This window comes from Chiloscyllium punctatum, chromosome 35 (assembly GCF_047496795.1).
Source record: "Chiloscyllium punctatum isolate Juve2018m chromosome 35, sChiPun1.3, whole genome shotgun sequence".
In the NCBI taxonomy this organism is placed as follows: Eukaryota; Metazoa; Chordata; class Chondrichthyes; order Orectolobiformes; family Hemiscylliidae; genus Chiloscyllium; species Chiloscyllium punctatum.
The window spans coordinates 21,048,557-21,062,488 of NC_092773.1; the positions used below are offsets into that span (position 1 = coordinate 21,048,557).

A 13,932-nucleotide genomic window follows, 5' to 3' on the forward strand; every position below is an offset into this window, starting at 1 on the left:
GTTTAATCTGAGTGTGTTTACCTGTGTGGTTTACCATTTGTTTAAATTAAAAGATTGTTTTTGTAGAGAATATTGGTGCATTAATTAAAGGGAGATTGGTTTCAATAAGCAATAAAGCCTCTGACTGCTTCTGACCATCAATCCAAACTATGCTGGATAGAAGTTCACATGAGATCGTTGAAGCTTTGAAGTTCAAGGTAGTTTATCTTTTCATGTGAAGTGCCAGGATCCATGGTGCAGGAAACCAGGAAAATCAGAGAGTAGACCTGAAAACACCATAAAAGATGGTGAGTTAGATGACTCCCAGTTTGGGCTTTAAAAGTCTGAAGATTATTAAAAGTCGAGAGGTGTAAAATTTTGTAGTTTTATGGTCCAGAAGGGAATTGATAATAAAAATGGGCAGATACGTTTACAGCAATAAACATTTTTGAGGAAAATTTCTGTTTTGGAATTGAGTTTTGAACAGAAACAGCATCCTCGCTGAGAGGCCAAAATTTCCTTAGAGTGCAAATTCCATTGTTTGATCTTAGAAATATTCCCTGTTGAGTGTCATTGTTAGGCATTCTCAATTCTGATGTGTGCAGACATGCACAGTGTGTCCTAACCTTTCTGGCCTTGCTGAATCTGTCATTTAAACAACCTACAGTGCAACTTTAAAGGATACAAATGTAATTATGTTGGTTAGGGCAGAATATAATCATTAAATTTCTTTCCTGTGATCTTTGATCACAGTTGCACCTTAGCAACATGTCGTGGCTTCCCTTCCCAAATCGAAGGATAACAGAGCAGGTGCTTGGGAACACACATCATTCTGATTTGTATCTGTTTTGTCATTCCTTCACTGTCGGTTGGTCACAACCTTCAGACCTCCTTGCATAAGAGCACTGTGCGTGTACCTTTGCCACCACATTTCAAAACTAATTAAGGATGGCCAACAAATGATGGCTTTGCCGGTGATATCATTAGCCATAAGTGAATAATACAAGAAAGGTTTACAATTTCTGAATGTCTACTTCAACAGTGGGAGGCTATCCCACCAGTGAATATGGAAACCAAAGTTGAGTGTTTTTAGATATTGCACAAAACGCAAATCTGAATGCCGCTGGTCAGCCTCAAGTCTGAAGAGAGTTGACTTTGGATCACCTAGAGTGCTGTCTTCATGTCAATCTTCTTGACGAATTGGCCAATAACCTGTATTAGTTGCAATTGTAAGAGACTGATGGTCTCAGGTATGGCTGTTTTTGTGCTGAGTGGGCATTCTGATTTCTTTGTTCCTGATATAGTTGCTCCAAAGGAGATTTGATATTGGCCGGAGGCTCCCTTAGTCAAAGACTGGTCATGAGCTGATGAGGCAGTCCAGAGAAGGTTCATTGGGTTGATTCTGAGTATGGAGGGACTGTCTTGCATGGAGAGGTTGAGTAGGTTGGCCTGTACTCATTGTAATTAAAAAAATGAGAGGTGACCTTCTTGTAATACATAGAATTGCTAGAGATTTGCCGGAGTAGGTTCTGAGGGGTTATTTTCCTTTTGGGGGTCTAGTACCAGACGGCATAATCTCAGAGAGATGGGTCACCCATTTTAGACAAAGATGAGAGTCATTTTGTTCGCTGAGAGTGATGTGTCCATGGAATTCTGTAGCAGAGGACTGTAGAGGTTGGGTCACTAACCATATTCAAGACTGAGATAGATTTCCAAATAGTATGGAAATCAAGGATTATGGGTAAAAGGCTGCAAAGTGGATTTGAAGTTTGTCGGCCATGATCTCGTTGAATGACAGAGCTGATCCTGAAATTGGTTGCTGTTTGGTTTTGTGACTTCCATGTGCTCATGTCAAGGGATAACTCCGTATCTTAATTGCAGCATCTTTCCTTGATACCAGTGAATTGTCATTTGAACTTCCACTGTAATTAGGTGGGCTGAGGCCCCACACCATGACTGCAGAAGTAAGTGGTTGAGAAATTCAAATGTCTTTTTAAAATTACATCAAGCACACAGCCTCTGGATAAATCAAGAAGAATTAAATTGCCTTGCTCATTTTTAATGAACTCATGACAAAATGCTGTGCTCATTTCTTTGCTACTACTGGCTTCTGAACAGTACTATGCCCATTCATGTGTCGGCATTATACTGATAAAACAGCAGAGGGCTGTCTCTCCTCTTGTTCAGAAACTGTTCCGACATTGTGGTTAATCTAGAGAGGTGAGGGGGTAAATCCTCTTTTTTTTCATATACAAACCTCAATTGTATTTTTATTTTCTTAAATTCCAGGAAAGAGATTTTGCAGCAGGGATTTACATCTTTGTTGTGCAAGCATATGGCAATACAAAACAAAAAATAAAACTTACAAGCTTATTCCTCTAGGGTTCGTCTTGTGTATTGGAAAAGGAGAGTAGATTCCTTTGTTATCTATGTATGGAGAGTGAATTACAATATTGGATTAGATGAGATTACTTACAGTGTGGAAACAGGCCCTTCGGCCCAACAAGTCCACACTGACCCACCGATGCGCAACCCACCCATACCCTTACATTTACCCCTTCACCTAACACTGCGGGCAATTTATCATGGCCAATTCACCTGACCTGCACACTTTTGGACGCTGGGAGGAAACCGGAGCGCCTGGAGGAAACTCACACACACACACATGGGGAGAATGTGCAAAACTCCACACAGTCAGTCGCCTGAGGCAGCAGTGCTAACCACTGTGTCACCGTGCCGCCCAAAAGGACTAATCCAAATAAGGCAAAATTTGGACTTGCTAATATTTAATTAAACATTTTTTGATCAAGTAGGCTGCAAAACAATTCCATCTTAACAAAAGTAACCTGAATCCAGATACATTTTTAAAAATGTTCTTGTAACCCACAGAACATCACTAACTTACTCAGGGAAAATATGCCCTTACATTTGGCAGAATGATACTATTCTCTTTACGTTAAAGGTTGTCATGGGCTTAAGACTAAATGTGAGGAGATTCCTCTTGTAAATAGCTTATAAAACTGGCAACCAATCCTTGGAATTGTTTTGAAGATGTGCTGTCCTTTTAAACTAAAATGTTTTGATATTTTTGGAAACTACTAGACACACAGTATTGTATCATCAGAAACGTCTTTTGCTGACTTAATTGGAGACATAGTAAAGAACAAGAATACCATGCAAACACCTGCCAGAGTTACGACATTACAATTAAACCTTTCCTTACCACTCCTGCGTAGTTTGTAGATTATTATTGTTTTCATCATATGCTGAAAAGGCTGGAAGAATTGAAATCCCGTTGCACAAACCTCTTCTCAATACAACTGTCTAATCAGTTCTTTATTGATGTAACCAAGGCATGACAGCTGACAGTAGAATTATTATATAATATATCAATGAGAGATTGACTGTCAACTGGAAGTCCAGCCCTGATGATTGCTAGCTGTATTTCCATTGGACAGGAGACAAAGGTCACTATCAGAGTGGAAGCCCTTGTCAGTAAGATGAACACACAAATACCTTCATTGTCTAATTCTCACACATATTCTTACAAATACCTCACAAGGATTCATATTTCTATTTACTGATAGTAGCTAACTTTGTGACTCTCTAAAGCCTGGCCACCATCTACACCCACAATGTAGAAGTATGCGGGGTAGTCTCTGCTTGTCTGGATGAGTGCAGCTCGAAAAACACTCAAGAAGCTTGACACAATCTAAGAAAAAACAACCTCTTGATTGACACCATATCCACAATCATTCACTCTCTCTACCACCACACAGAGTCGCAGCAGTGCCCAAGATGCACTCTGCAGAAAATCACGAAGGTTCCTTAGCACCTTCCAAACCCACGACCATTGCCCCCAGAAGGAGACAGGCAACAAATGCATGGGAGTACCATCATCTTCAAGTTCTCCTCCAAGTTATCCACTTTCTGACTTGTAAAAACATGCCCATTCTTTCAGTGTCTCGGGGTCAAAACCTGGGACTCCCGAACGGCATTGAGGGTGGACAGCAAATGGACTGCAGCAGTTAAAGAAGACAGTCCACCACCATCTTGTAAAGGACAAGGGATGAACAGTAACTGAATCAGTGACACCCAAACCCCATTGATTAATTTTTTAAAATGTTGCTGCTAAAATGCTGTGCTGTTTGCTAAGACATGGCAGTGGTAATCCCTTTTAAGGTGTGGGGTTGTGAAGCAAGTGGAAATTGCTCATGCAAGAAACTGTACTACACAAAAGCACTTAACAAAGTCATGTGTGCCCCTCAAAAGAATTAGAGGTTGTTGCTTGGTAATAATGCATTGTGGCAGGTACTACCTGTTTGGCACGATATAACAAATGCAACAAGGATTTGATGTTGCAGCCATTCAGTTCATCAAGTATTCTCTATCACTTGAGCTCAAGCCAAGTTTGATAACCTTGATAAAAATCTGTCTTGAATGTACTTAATGTTAGCTTTCCGTGGGACAGAATTCTCAGATTCATTTCTTCCTCAGTCAAGGAATTTTTCCTCATCTCTGACTTAAATTAGATCCTTTTTTGAGCTTATGCTGTCTGGTCTGGACTCTGGCACAAGGGGAAACGACCTTTCCTCGTCTACTTAGTCAAGTTCCATGACAATCTTGCATATTTCAAAAAGGTTGCCTCTCATTCTCCTGAATTCCAATGAATACAGGTCCAACCTTCTCAAACTGTCCTTACACTGAACCTTTTTTCTGACTGTCTTTCCTTAGTTAAAGGGCCCAAAACTCTTCATAGTATTCCAACTGTGGTCTGACTTATGCTTTGTATAGTTTTCGCAAAACTCCCCGACTTTTTTATTCCATTCTCAAAATTGTCTGTTCGACAGCATTCTGCTGTCTTTTTCTGTTGAACTGATATTCAGCTAATCTGTTCTTCCTGCTAAAATGCATAACCTCACATCTTTACACATTCTGTTTTCATCTGCCAAGTTTTTGTCCACTCAATAACCTGTCTATGTCCATTTGCAAACACTTGGTGCAATCCTCACCACTTGCCTTGACACCTATTTTTGTGTCTTTCACAAGCTTAACTATCGGGCATTCACTTTCCTCATTCAAGCCATTAATATATATTGTGAATAATAATGGCCACAATACTCCACTAGTTCCAGGTTGCCACTTTGAAAATGCTGTCCTTATGCCAACTCCGTTATCTAGTAGTTCACCAATCCTCTATCCATGCTCATATTTTATGCCGAACACCATCAGCCTCAGTACCCTAATGTGCAATACCTCATCAAATGCCTTCTGAAATTACAAATGGACTGTTTGTTTCCTGCTTGTTACCTGCTCAAAGAATTCTGGTAAATTTGTCAGCTGTAGTTTCCCCTTCAGAAAACCATGTTATTTCTTCTTGATCACATCTTTACTGTTACATTCTTTTTAAAATACTCTATAATTTTCCCAATGACAGATGTTAAGTTTAATTGGTCTATAGTTACTTGTTTTTTATATCTCCATGTTTAAATGCATGTGTTATGTTGGCGGATTTCCAATTCTGTGTGATATTTTTCAGAATTTAAGGATTCTTGGAAGATTACTACCAGTGCATGCACTACCTCAGTAGCTACCTACTTTAATATCTCGAGGGTGCTTCCCATCAGGCTCAGGGATATATCAATCTTTAGCCCTATTTGTTTCCCTCACGTTTTCTCTCTGTGATAATTATTTCCCCCTCCCCTTGATTATTTAGGAATTTTGGAATGCTACCAATGTCTTCTGCTGTGAAGACTGATGCAAAGTATTTGATCTCTCTCATTAGTATTTTTCAGTTGTCTTTTATTGGTTTTTAAAACTTTCCTAATTCTCTAGTTTACCACTACTTTTTGTCAAATTATCTTCTTTTTTTCCTTTCAATTTGATGCTATCCTTAACTACCCTAATTAACCATGGTTGGCTTATCCCCTACATAGATTCAGTGTTGTCAACAGAAAAGCAAAATTGAGAGATTGGCAGGAAGTGAAAATTGAAAACAAGAGGGTGGTAACAAAAAAGGGAACTGCTATGAATACTCAGCATGCCAGACAGCATCTGTGGAGAGAGAGAGAGAAACAGAGTTCATGTTCTAGCTCAGTGACTTCACAACTGGAATAAAGTCAGTGAGCTGTATCAGCTATCAAGCAAATGCAGGGAGGGGGTGGATGCAATGGTAGCTGATGGGTGATGTGCAGATGAAAAGAGAAGACCCGTGACATGGTGAACAGCAAGCGTGATCCAGTGTCAGAAGAGATATTGTGAAAGTCAAAATGGGGATTAAAATAAGATAAGGAAAGAAATTCAAGATGGAGTTGAAGAAGAATAAAGAAGGATTTGAAGAATTGTAACCAACAGCCTCTGATTATAAAATAGCAACTGTGTTTATCATTAGACATTGGTGAACACTTCACGAGTCCAGAAGGCTGTGAAATGCCTAATTGAAACATGAGATGGTGTTGCTTGAACTTGATTGAGCTTTACTGGTATAGTGTATGTGGGCAATTGCAGACAATTCATAGTGAGTTTAGGGTGGAGAATTATGTGGCAAGTGACTGGATGCTTAAGCCTTTCTTGTGAACTGAATGGAGATGTTCAACAATCACAGAGGTTTGTGTGAACTGGAGAACCCATATCATCAGCAGTGGCTACATCATACTGATTTGAAAGGAGTGGTTGGTGGGAGCAGATGAAATTGCAGATTTTACACCTCCAGACTTTGATTGTTGTGTTGTTAGAAACGTTGTGCAGGGTATCACAGAGTGAATGGTCATTTTGGGAGGGAGGGAAGAAGTGATTGAAGGTGCCAAAAATGGTGGAGGTATTTTGTTACAGGTGGAGTCTAGTTGGGTTGAACTGTTAATGTGAGGAGAATCTTTTTCCAATAGAATAGATGTGGTTAAAACTCTGTCATCTAAGTTAAAGAAAACAGCAGACTAATATTGATTAGGAGAAAAACTGACAGAATTGAACAAAGGAGGCGGGTTGGCAGGAATTTAATCAAGGGAGAAGTCCCATGTACTATCCTCAGAGGGACTGAATGTCATTGTGAAAAAGACATGGTTTGAGTCAAAAAACTGGGAAAGGAGGTGGACCCTGTTGGAAGAGTTGTGAATATATCTTGTAAGAGATTGGAGATGGGGAGAAACAGTTGTCTGGGTCATTAACAGACTGAAAAGTTGTATATATGCATGCATTCCTGTTTGTGCATCTGGGGAAGGAGGCAGAATTGAGATGTTCAAAATTGCCGACTAAGAAATTGCACAACTTGTGGGGGCTAAGGTCTACAGAGAAGATGCGATCAGTGATGTTCGGGGAAATTATAACAAGATATTCACTGGTGTGATCATATCCTAGGGAAAATAAGAGGTGTAACTCAATACGATGTAGCCACTGCTCATTATACAGGCTTTCCAGTTCACACAAGCCCATTCAGTCCATAAGAAAGGCTAACCTTCACAAGCTGAAGACATCTGTTCACTATGGAACAACAGCACCACTCTGTCAGCAGATATAGTGGCAGTTATCCAGGTTGAACTTCAGAGAATGGAGTGGTACAAGGTCAGTGGGAGCTCAGTTAGTTTGTGTTGGCATGTAGAGAAGTTGAGATCAATGGTCAATGGTCAATGTTCATGCTGCAGTTTCAAATGACAAGTTCTGGACAGTCAACAAGCCAAAGCGATTGGTCCACTTGGGAAAATAATTCTGTAGATTGGATAAATGGTCTGTTGTGCAGGGAGAAAACTCCTGACCAAAGAAGTGAGCTATAGTCAGTCTGCCTTGAGAAATGTTTAGTTAATATGAATGAGTGACAACTAATCACTCTATGTACATCATTGCATGTTAACCAGGAATGTGTTCTTTGCTGGAAACTGTGCTAACACAGCTGCGAGCCAGCAAAAAAAAAGACACTTGTCCTATCCCATAAAGTTCACATTGACTAATGGTTATGTTGGAATGATTTCAAGTCTGTCATTTTATCTTCTGACATGGGGTGGTTACAAACTGTTCAGATTTTTCTTTGAAGTTTATGATATGTGAATCCTTGAAGATCATCTTTATTTGCTTCTGGGTATTCACTGTACTCAATAGAATTTATAATTCTTTATGCCTTCTTTCTCAAAATGAATTTTGTCTGAAGTATCAACCTGTTAGATGTATTGAGGATATTTTTTCTGGACAAAGTACTTTGGGTGCCTCACAGTTGTATAATTATTGTATTTGAATATGCAGAGAGACATTGGCATTTGTGATCGTGAGATACGAGCAAAGCAAGAGTCAGAGGTAGTGTGATCAACTCTGATTCGAATGAAGTAAATATCAAGATGTTAAAAATAGAAAACCAACAGAATAGAAACAAAAGAAATGAAACTGGATGGACCACGAGGCATTGACCTAGGCATTAGAAAAGACAATGGCAGAAACAATCCTGTCAACACTGCAAAGTCCTCTTTACTAACAACTTGGTCGGGGGTCGGGGGGGGAGGGGGGATGTTCAAAATTGGAAGAGCTGTTCACACTGGTCAAACAAGAGCTCAACTTACTCATGGAATCATGCGTGACACACACTGTCTCAGGCACCACCGTCATCAGCCTTGGATACATCCCATTCCCACCAGCAGGACAGACCCAGCAATCCCATGGCTTCAGATTCAACACTGGTAAGAAACATCCTGCTGGTTGCCATGTACTGTTCTCCGCTGATGAATCAATACTTCAAATTGTCGAACAAATGGAGGAAGAGCTCAGGGTGGTAAGGGTATAAAATGTATTCTAGGTGGGGATTTCAATGTCCTTCAAGAGTGGCTCAGTAGTAGTTCTACTAATAGAGCTGGTTGAGTTCTAAGGGACACAGCTGCTAGACGGAGTCAGGTGGTGGTGAGAGAACTAACTTGACCTCATCCTTACCAATCTCCCAAACGCAGACACATCTGTCTGTGATAGTATTGGTGAGAGTGACGACCACCCAGTCCTTGTGCAAATGAAGTCCTGCCTTCTTGTTGAGAATACTGTCCATCATGTCGTGTGACACTATCACCATGTTAAATGGAACAGACTTCATGTACATCTAGCAGCTGAAGAGTGGACACCCCTGAGGTGCTGTCAGCCATCAACATCAGCAGGATGGTACTTCAGCACAACCTATGATTTCATGCCCCACTTGAACATTACTGTCAAGTCAGGGATCATCCTTGCTTCAATGGAGAATGCAGGAGGGCATGCTAGAAGCAGCACGAGGCATATCTAAAAATAAGATGAAGCTATCAAACACTACACTCCTTACTTGCCAAACAGCATAAGCAGCAAGTGACAAAGCAAGGCAACTCCACAACCTGTAGATCAGATCTAAGCTCTGCAGTCCTGTCACATCTAATCATTCAAGGTGATGGACAATTAATCAACTCGCTGAAAGAGCAGGGTCCACAAATATCCCATCCACAAATATCCCATCCACAATTATGGAAGCGCCCAAACACTGCAAAACATATGCTTGAAGCATTTTGCAACCATCTTCAGCCAGAGGTGTGAGTCGATGATCCATCTTTGCCTCCTCCAGTGGTCCCAGCATCACTGATGCTAGTCTATAGCTAATTTGAATCACTCCACATGACATCAAGAAATGGTTGGAGGCATTGGATAGTGCAAAGGCTGTGGGCTGTGGCAATAATACTGAAGACTCGCCGCTCCCCTAGCAAGGTTCTTCCAATACAGTTACAACACTGGCATTTGTGAAAAAATGCCCAGGTGTGTCCTGCCTACAAAAACCAAGGCAAATCCAAACTGGCCAATTTCTATCCAATAGTCTGCTCTTGATCATCAGTAAAGCTTTGGAGGGTGTTATCAACAGTGCTATCAAGCAGCACCTACTCAGCAATAACCTGCTGAGTTATGCCTAGTTTGGGTTCTGCCAGGGCCACACAGCTCCTGACCTCATTACAGTCTTGGTTCAAACATGGATCATACAGACGAATTCCAGAGGGGAGGAGCGAGTGAGCGCCCTTGGCATGAAGTCCGCATTTGACTGACAGTAGCATCAAGCAGCCTGAACAAAACAGAAATTATTGTGTGTGGGGGCAAATTCACCACTGGTTGGAGTCATAATCTGCACATAGGAAGATGGTTGTGGTTGTTGGAAGTCAGTCATCTCAGGTCCAGGACAACTCTGCAGATGTTATTCAGGTACGTGTCCTAGGCCCATCCATTTTTAGCTGCTTTAGCAATGTTGAGCATTATTCATGACTCTGCAGATAGTGAACAGACCATGTTCAAATGTAACATGGTTAAAAATCACACAACACCAGGCTATAGTCCAACAGGTTTAATTGGAAGCACACTAGCTTTCGGAGCGATGCTCCTTCATCAGGTGATAGTCGCTCCAAAAGCTAGTGTGCTTCCAATTAAACCTGTTGGACTATAACCTGGTGTTGTGTGATTTTTAACTTTGTACACCCCAGTCCAACACCGGCATCTCCAAATCAAATGTAACAAGATCTGGACAACATCTAGACTTAGGCAAGTAGCAAGTAACATTCGCACCACACAAGTGCCAGGAATGACCATTTCTAATAAAAGACTATCTAACTGTTACTCCTTGACATTCAATGGCCAGCAGTGAATACTACGTTATCAACATTCTGGAGGTTATCATTGACCAGAACTTCAATTGGACTCGCCCTACAAACACAAGACTGTGTCAAAGGCTCAGAATATTACAAGAAACTTACCTCCTGACTCCCAAAGCCTATCCATCATAGATAAGGCACAAGTCAGAAGTGTGATAGAATACTCCTCAGTTGCTTGGATGAGTGCACCCTCCAACAATGCTCAAGAGGCTTTAATATCATCCAGGACAAAGCAGCCTGCTTAATTGGGATGACACCCACAAACATCTACTTCCTTCACCATCGATGTTCAGTAGCAGATGTGTACTATCGACAAAATGAGTGCAGAAATTCATCATGGATCCTTGGATCCTGAGACCGTACGTTCCAAAGCCACAACCACTTCCATCTGCATGGACAGAGGCAGCAGATAATGGTAACATCTGCGAGTTCCCCTCCAAACTACTCATTATCCTGACTTAGAAATACATTGCAATTCCCTCACTGTCGCTGGTTCAAATTCCTGCAATTCCGTCCCAAATGGCATTGTGGGTCAACTGACAACACGTGGACTGCAGCAGTTCAAGAAGCAGCTCGCCACCAGTTTCTCGAGGGCAGTCAGGAAAAGGCAAAAATGCTGGCTACTTAGCAATGTCCATGTCCCATGAATGGAAAAAAACCAATGATCTTACAAGAAGTACATATTGTTCTTGTGATGGCAAAAGAGAGGTTGAAGGATGGAAGTGATATGAATTTCTTAAATATGATTTTTCATGCAACTGGTCAGAATGTTCAGTAATTGTTGCAAGACAACTCCTAGAAATGGGAGTTGTACTCAAGCCTTGGAGGCACTGAAGTTGACAGGTTAATGAACATTCATCCAGCTATCATTGAATGTTCTGATTTGACCAACTTGGATTTTGAAACAGAAATTCATCTCAAGTAAAGATTGTTAAATTGTTTTCAGAAACTTGTTGAATTTGCACCACAGAGACTATTCTGTTGCTGCCATTCAGAAGTCTCTTTTAAAACTCTAAGTAAAGAATTAAGAAACTTTGAATTTAAGAAACTAACTAGGATATTCTTTCTAAAATGTCTTTAGTTAATAATGAAATATTTCTTCTGAGAAGTATATTCAGCCTGTTTTGATTTACCTTTAGGCTGCATTTTATTTATGTTTCATTTCTTAATTTAGATCAATTTCAAACTACAACATGGGGACTATTTTCTTTAAAGTTACATTCAGAAAGCTTTAATGCCAAAGGAGTGAAATTTCTAATATCGCCACTTGCAACTCCATGTATCTCTTTCAGGTTTACTTGCTGTCCCTGGCATACCAGTAGTATCCTAAAGGAGGAAGTGCATTTTCTGCCAAAGGAATGAAAGCAGTTTATAGAGAAATATTAATAGGTTAGGTTATTGGGAAAAAGTTGTCAAATGGTGTATAATATCAGAAAATGTAAAGTAGTTCATTTTGAAAGGGGGAACAAAAGAATAGCATATCATTTAAATGGAGATAAACTGCAGAAAGCTGCAACTCAAAAGGGACTTTGGCAGAATTATACATCATGCACACATGATGCACTAAAAGCCTTGAGTTTGAGGGGCTTGGAGTATAAATGTAGTGAAGTCTTTCTGCAGCTGGATGAGATACCGCTGAGACCATTTCGAGAGCACTGAGAGCAGTTTTGGTCCCCTTATGAAAGGAAAGACATTATTTCATTGGAAGTAGTTCAGAGAAGGTTCACTGGTATGGAGGAATTGTCTAATGAGCAAAGGCTGAACACATTGGGACTTGACTCATTGGAATTTAGAGGAATAAAAGATGATCTCAACAATACATGTTGGATTCCTAAGGGGCTTGACAGGGTAAATGTTGAGAGGATGTTTCCCCTCCTGGGAGAGTTTTAGCATAAAGATTGAAATAAGAAATCTCAGAAGGCTGAGAGTCTTTGGAACTCCTTGCCACAGAGCTGTGTGGACAGAGTCCTTGAGTATTTTTAAGACCAAGATAAATTCTTGATCAGTAAGAGAATCAAATGTTACAGCAAAAACACAGTTAAGGTGGATGTAAGAAATGACAGATCAGCAATGATCCTGTTGAATAGCAGAGCAAGCTTGAGGGGCCTACTCTGTTCCTGTTTCTTATGAACTTCTAGCATAAATATTTATTTTACGAAGACACCGCAAATGAATTTTCCAAACTTGGTTTGTGTCTGTAGACTGCTTTTTGAGTTGTGTAATAATTGGGTGAAGTATGGTAACAGGAGCAATTTGAACCAATGAGAACATTGTGCAATAAGAGCATTGCCATCGTTGTAAAGCACCAATCAATTCATGTGGAAGTTTTCTTAGGTGATAAATAAACTGACTGACTGCACTAATAAATAAATTTTATATAAGTTAAATATACTGTAGCTCTGACTTTTTTGTTGGATTTTATCTTCAGCCAAAGCTCCTCAATCCAGTTGTGGAATGCCTGGAAGCGATAAATTTTGTCACAAACACACTTTCCAAAGGTGATGCCAAATTCATGGTAGGTATCAATTTCCTATTCTGTACCTTGAAAATTTGGGACAAGTTAGATTGTATATCCTTAAGAATTTTTTACCAGATTTTTCTTGCTTCAATATTTTAGCAGTAGTTAACCTGATTGAAATAAATGGTTAGTATACAGCTAAAATAATCGAGGGATGGATTTTGAGTGAATACTTTAAACATTCATAGACAAGCACCCTACAACATTAATTGGGAGCCATTACTTATTTGTCACAAAATGTGTTGTATTTCCCTACATTGTTGGGATAAGGAAGGAAGACCGTATGAATTTCTAGAAACCAACAGCAAAATTATTCCAGTAAGATGTCTTGGAGGATTATGTGCACTTTTATTTTGTATTCAGTTTGCCTAGAATAATTTACATCGTTGTAAAAGGACAGATTTTGAAAGAAAAATGCCTTGCTCTCCTGACTTACTTTTTATACTTTACAGCTTATTTAGTTAATTGTCATTTCATTCTTGTTTCTTTTAGAGTATTTAGCATTTTCAGTGTTTTAGTTGTTAAGATCTTGCATCCAAGTGGGCTGTGGGGGGAATATGGTGACAGTCGATAACTGGAGTGTATTTGGCTCTTGATACTAACAATTCCCCGAGCATAGAGATACTGCTGAACTTCAGATTCAAGGGTGATGAGACATTATTACAGAATTCAGGTGAAATTTCTGTCTTTCTGGTCTGCATGACTGTATTTTGCTGAGTAAACGTGTGAGTTCACCATATCTAAATTTGATAACTTCCTCCTGATTGGATCCTAAGGGATGGAGGGTTTAGGGTTTTTATATCCATCTTGTATCTT

At 40.0% G+C, this 13,932-nt stretch overlaps 1 protein-coding gene across 1 annotated transcript in view; it reads left to right on the top strand.

Moving 5' to 3' along the window:
- Positions 1–13,932, top strand: part of polb (polymerase (DNA directed), beta) — a 108,904-nt gene that overhangs the window by 33,898 nt on the left and 61,074 nt on the right. The window contains exon 11 of the mRNA XM_072554245.1: positions 13,027–13,113. Within this exon, the coding sequence (XP_072410346.1) occupies positions 13,027–13,113 (87 nt within the window). The remainder of the gene's footprint in view (positions 1–13,026; positions 13,114–13,932) is intronic.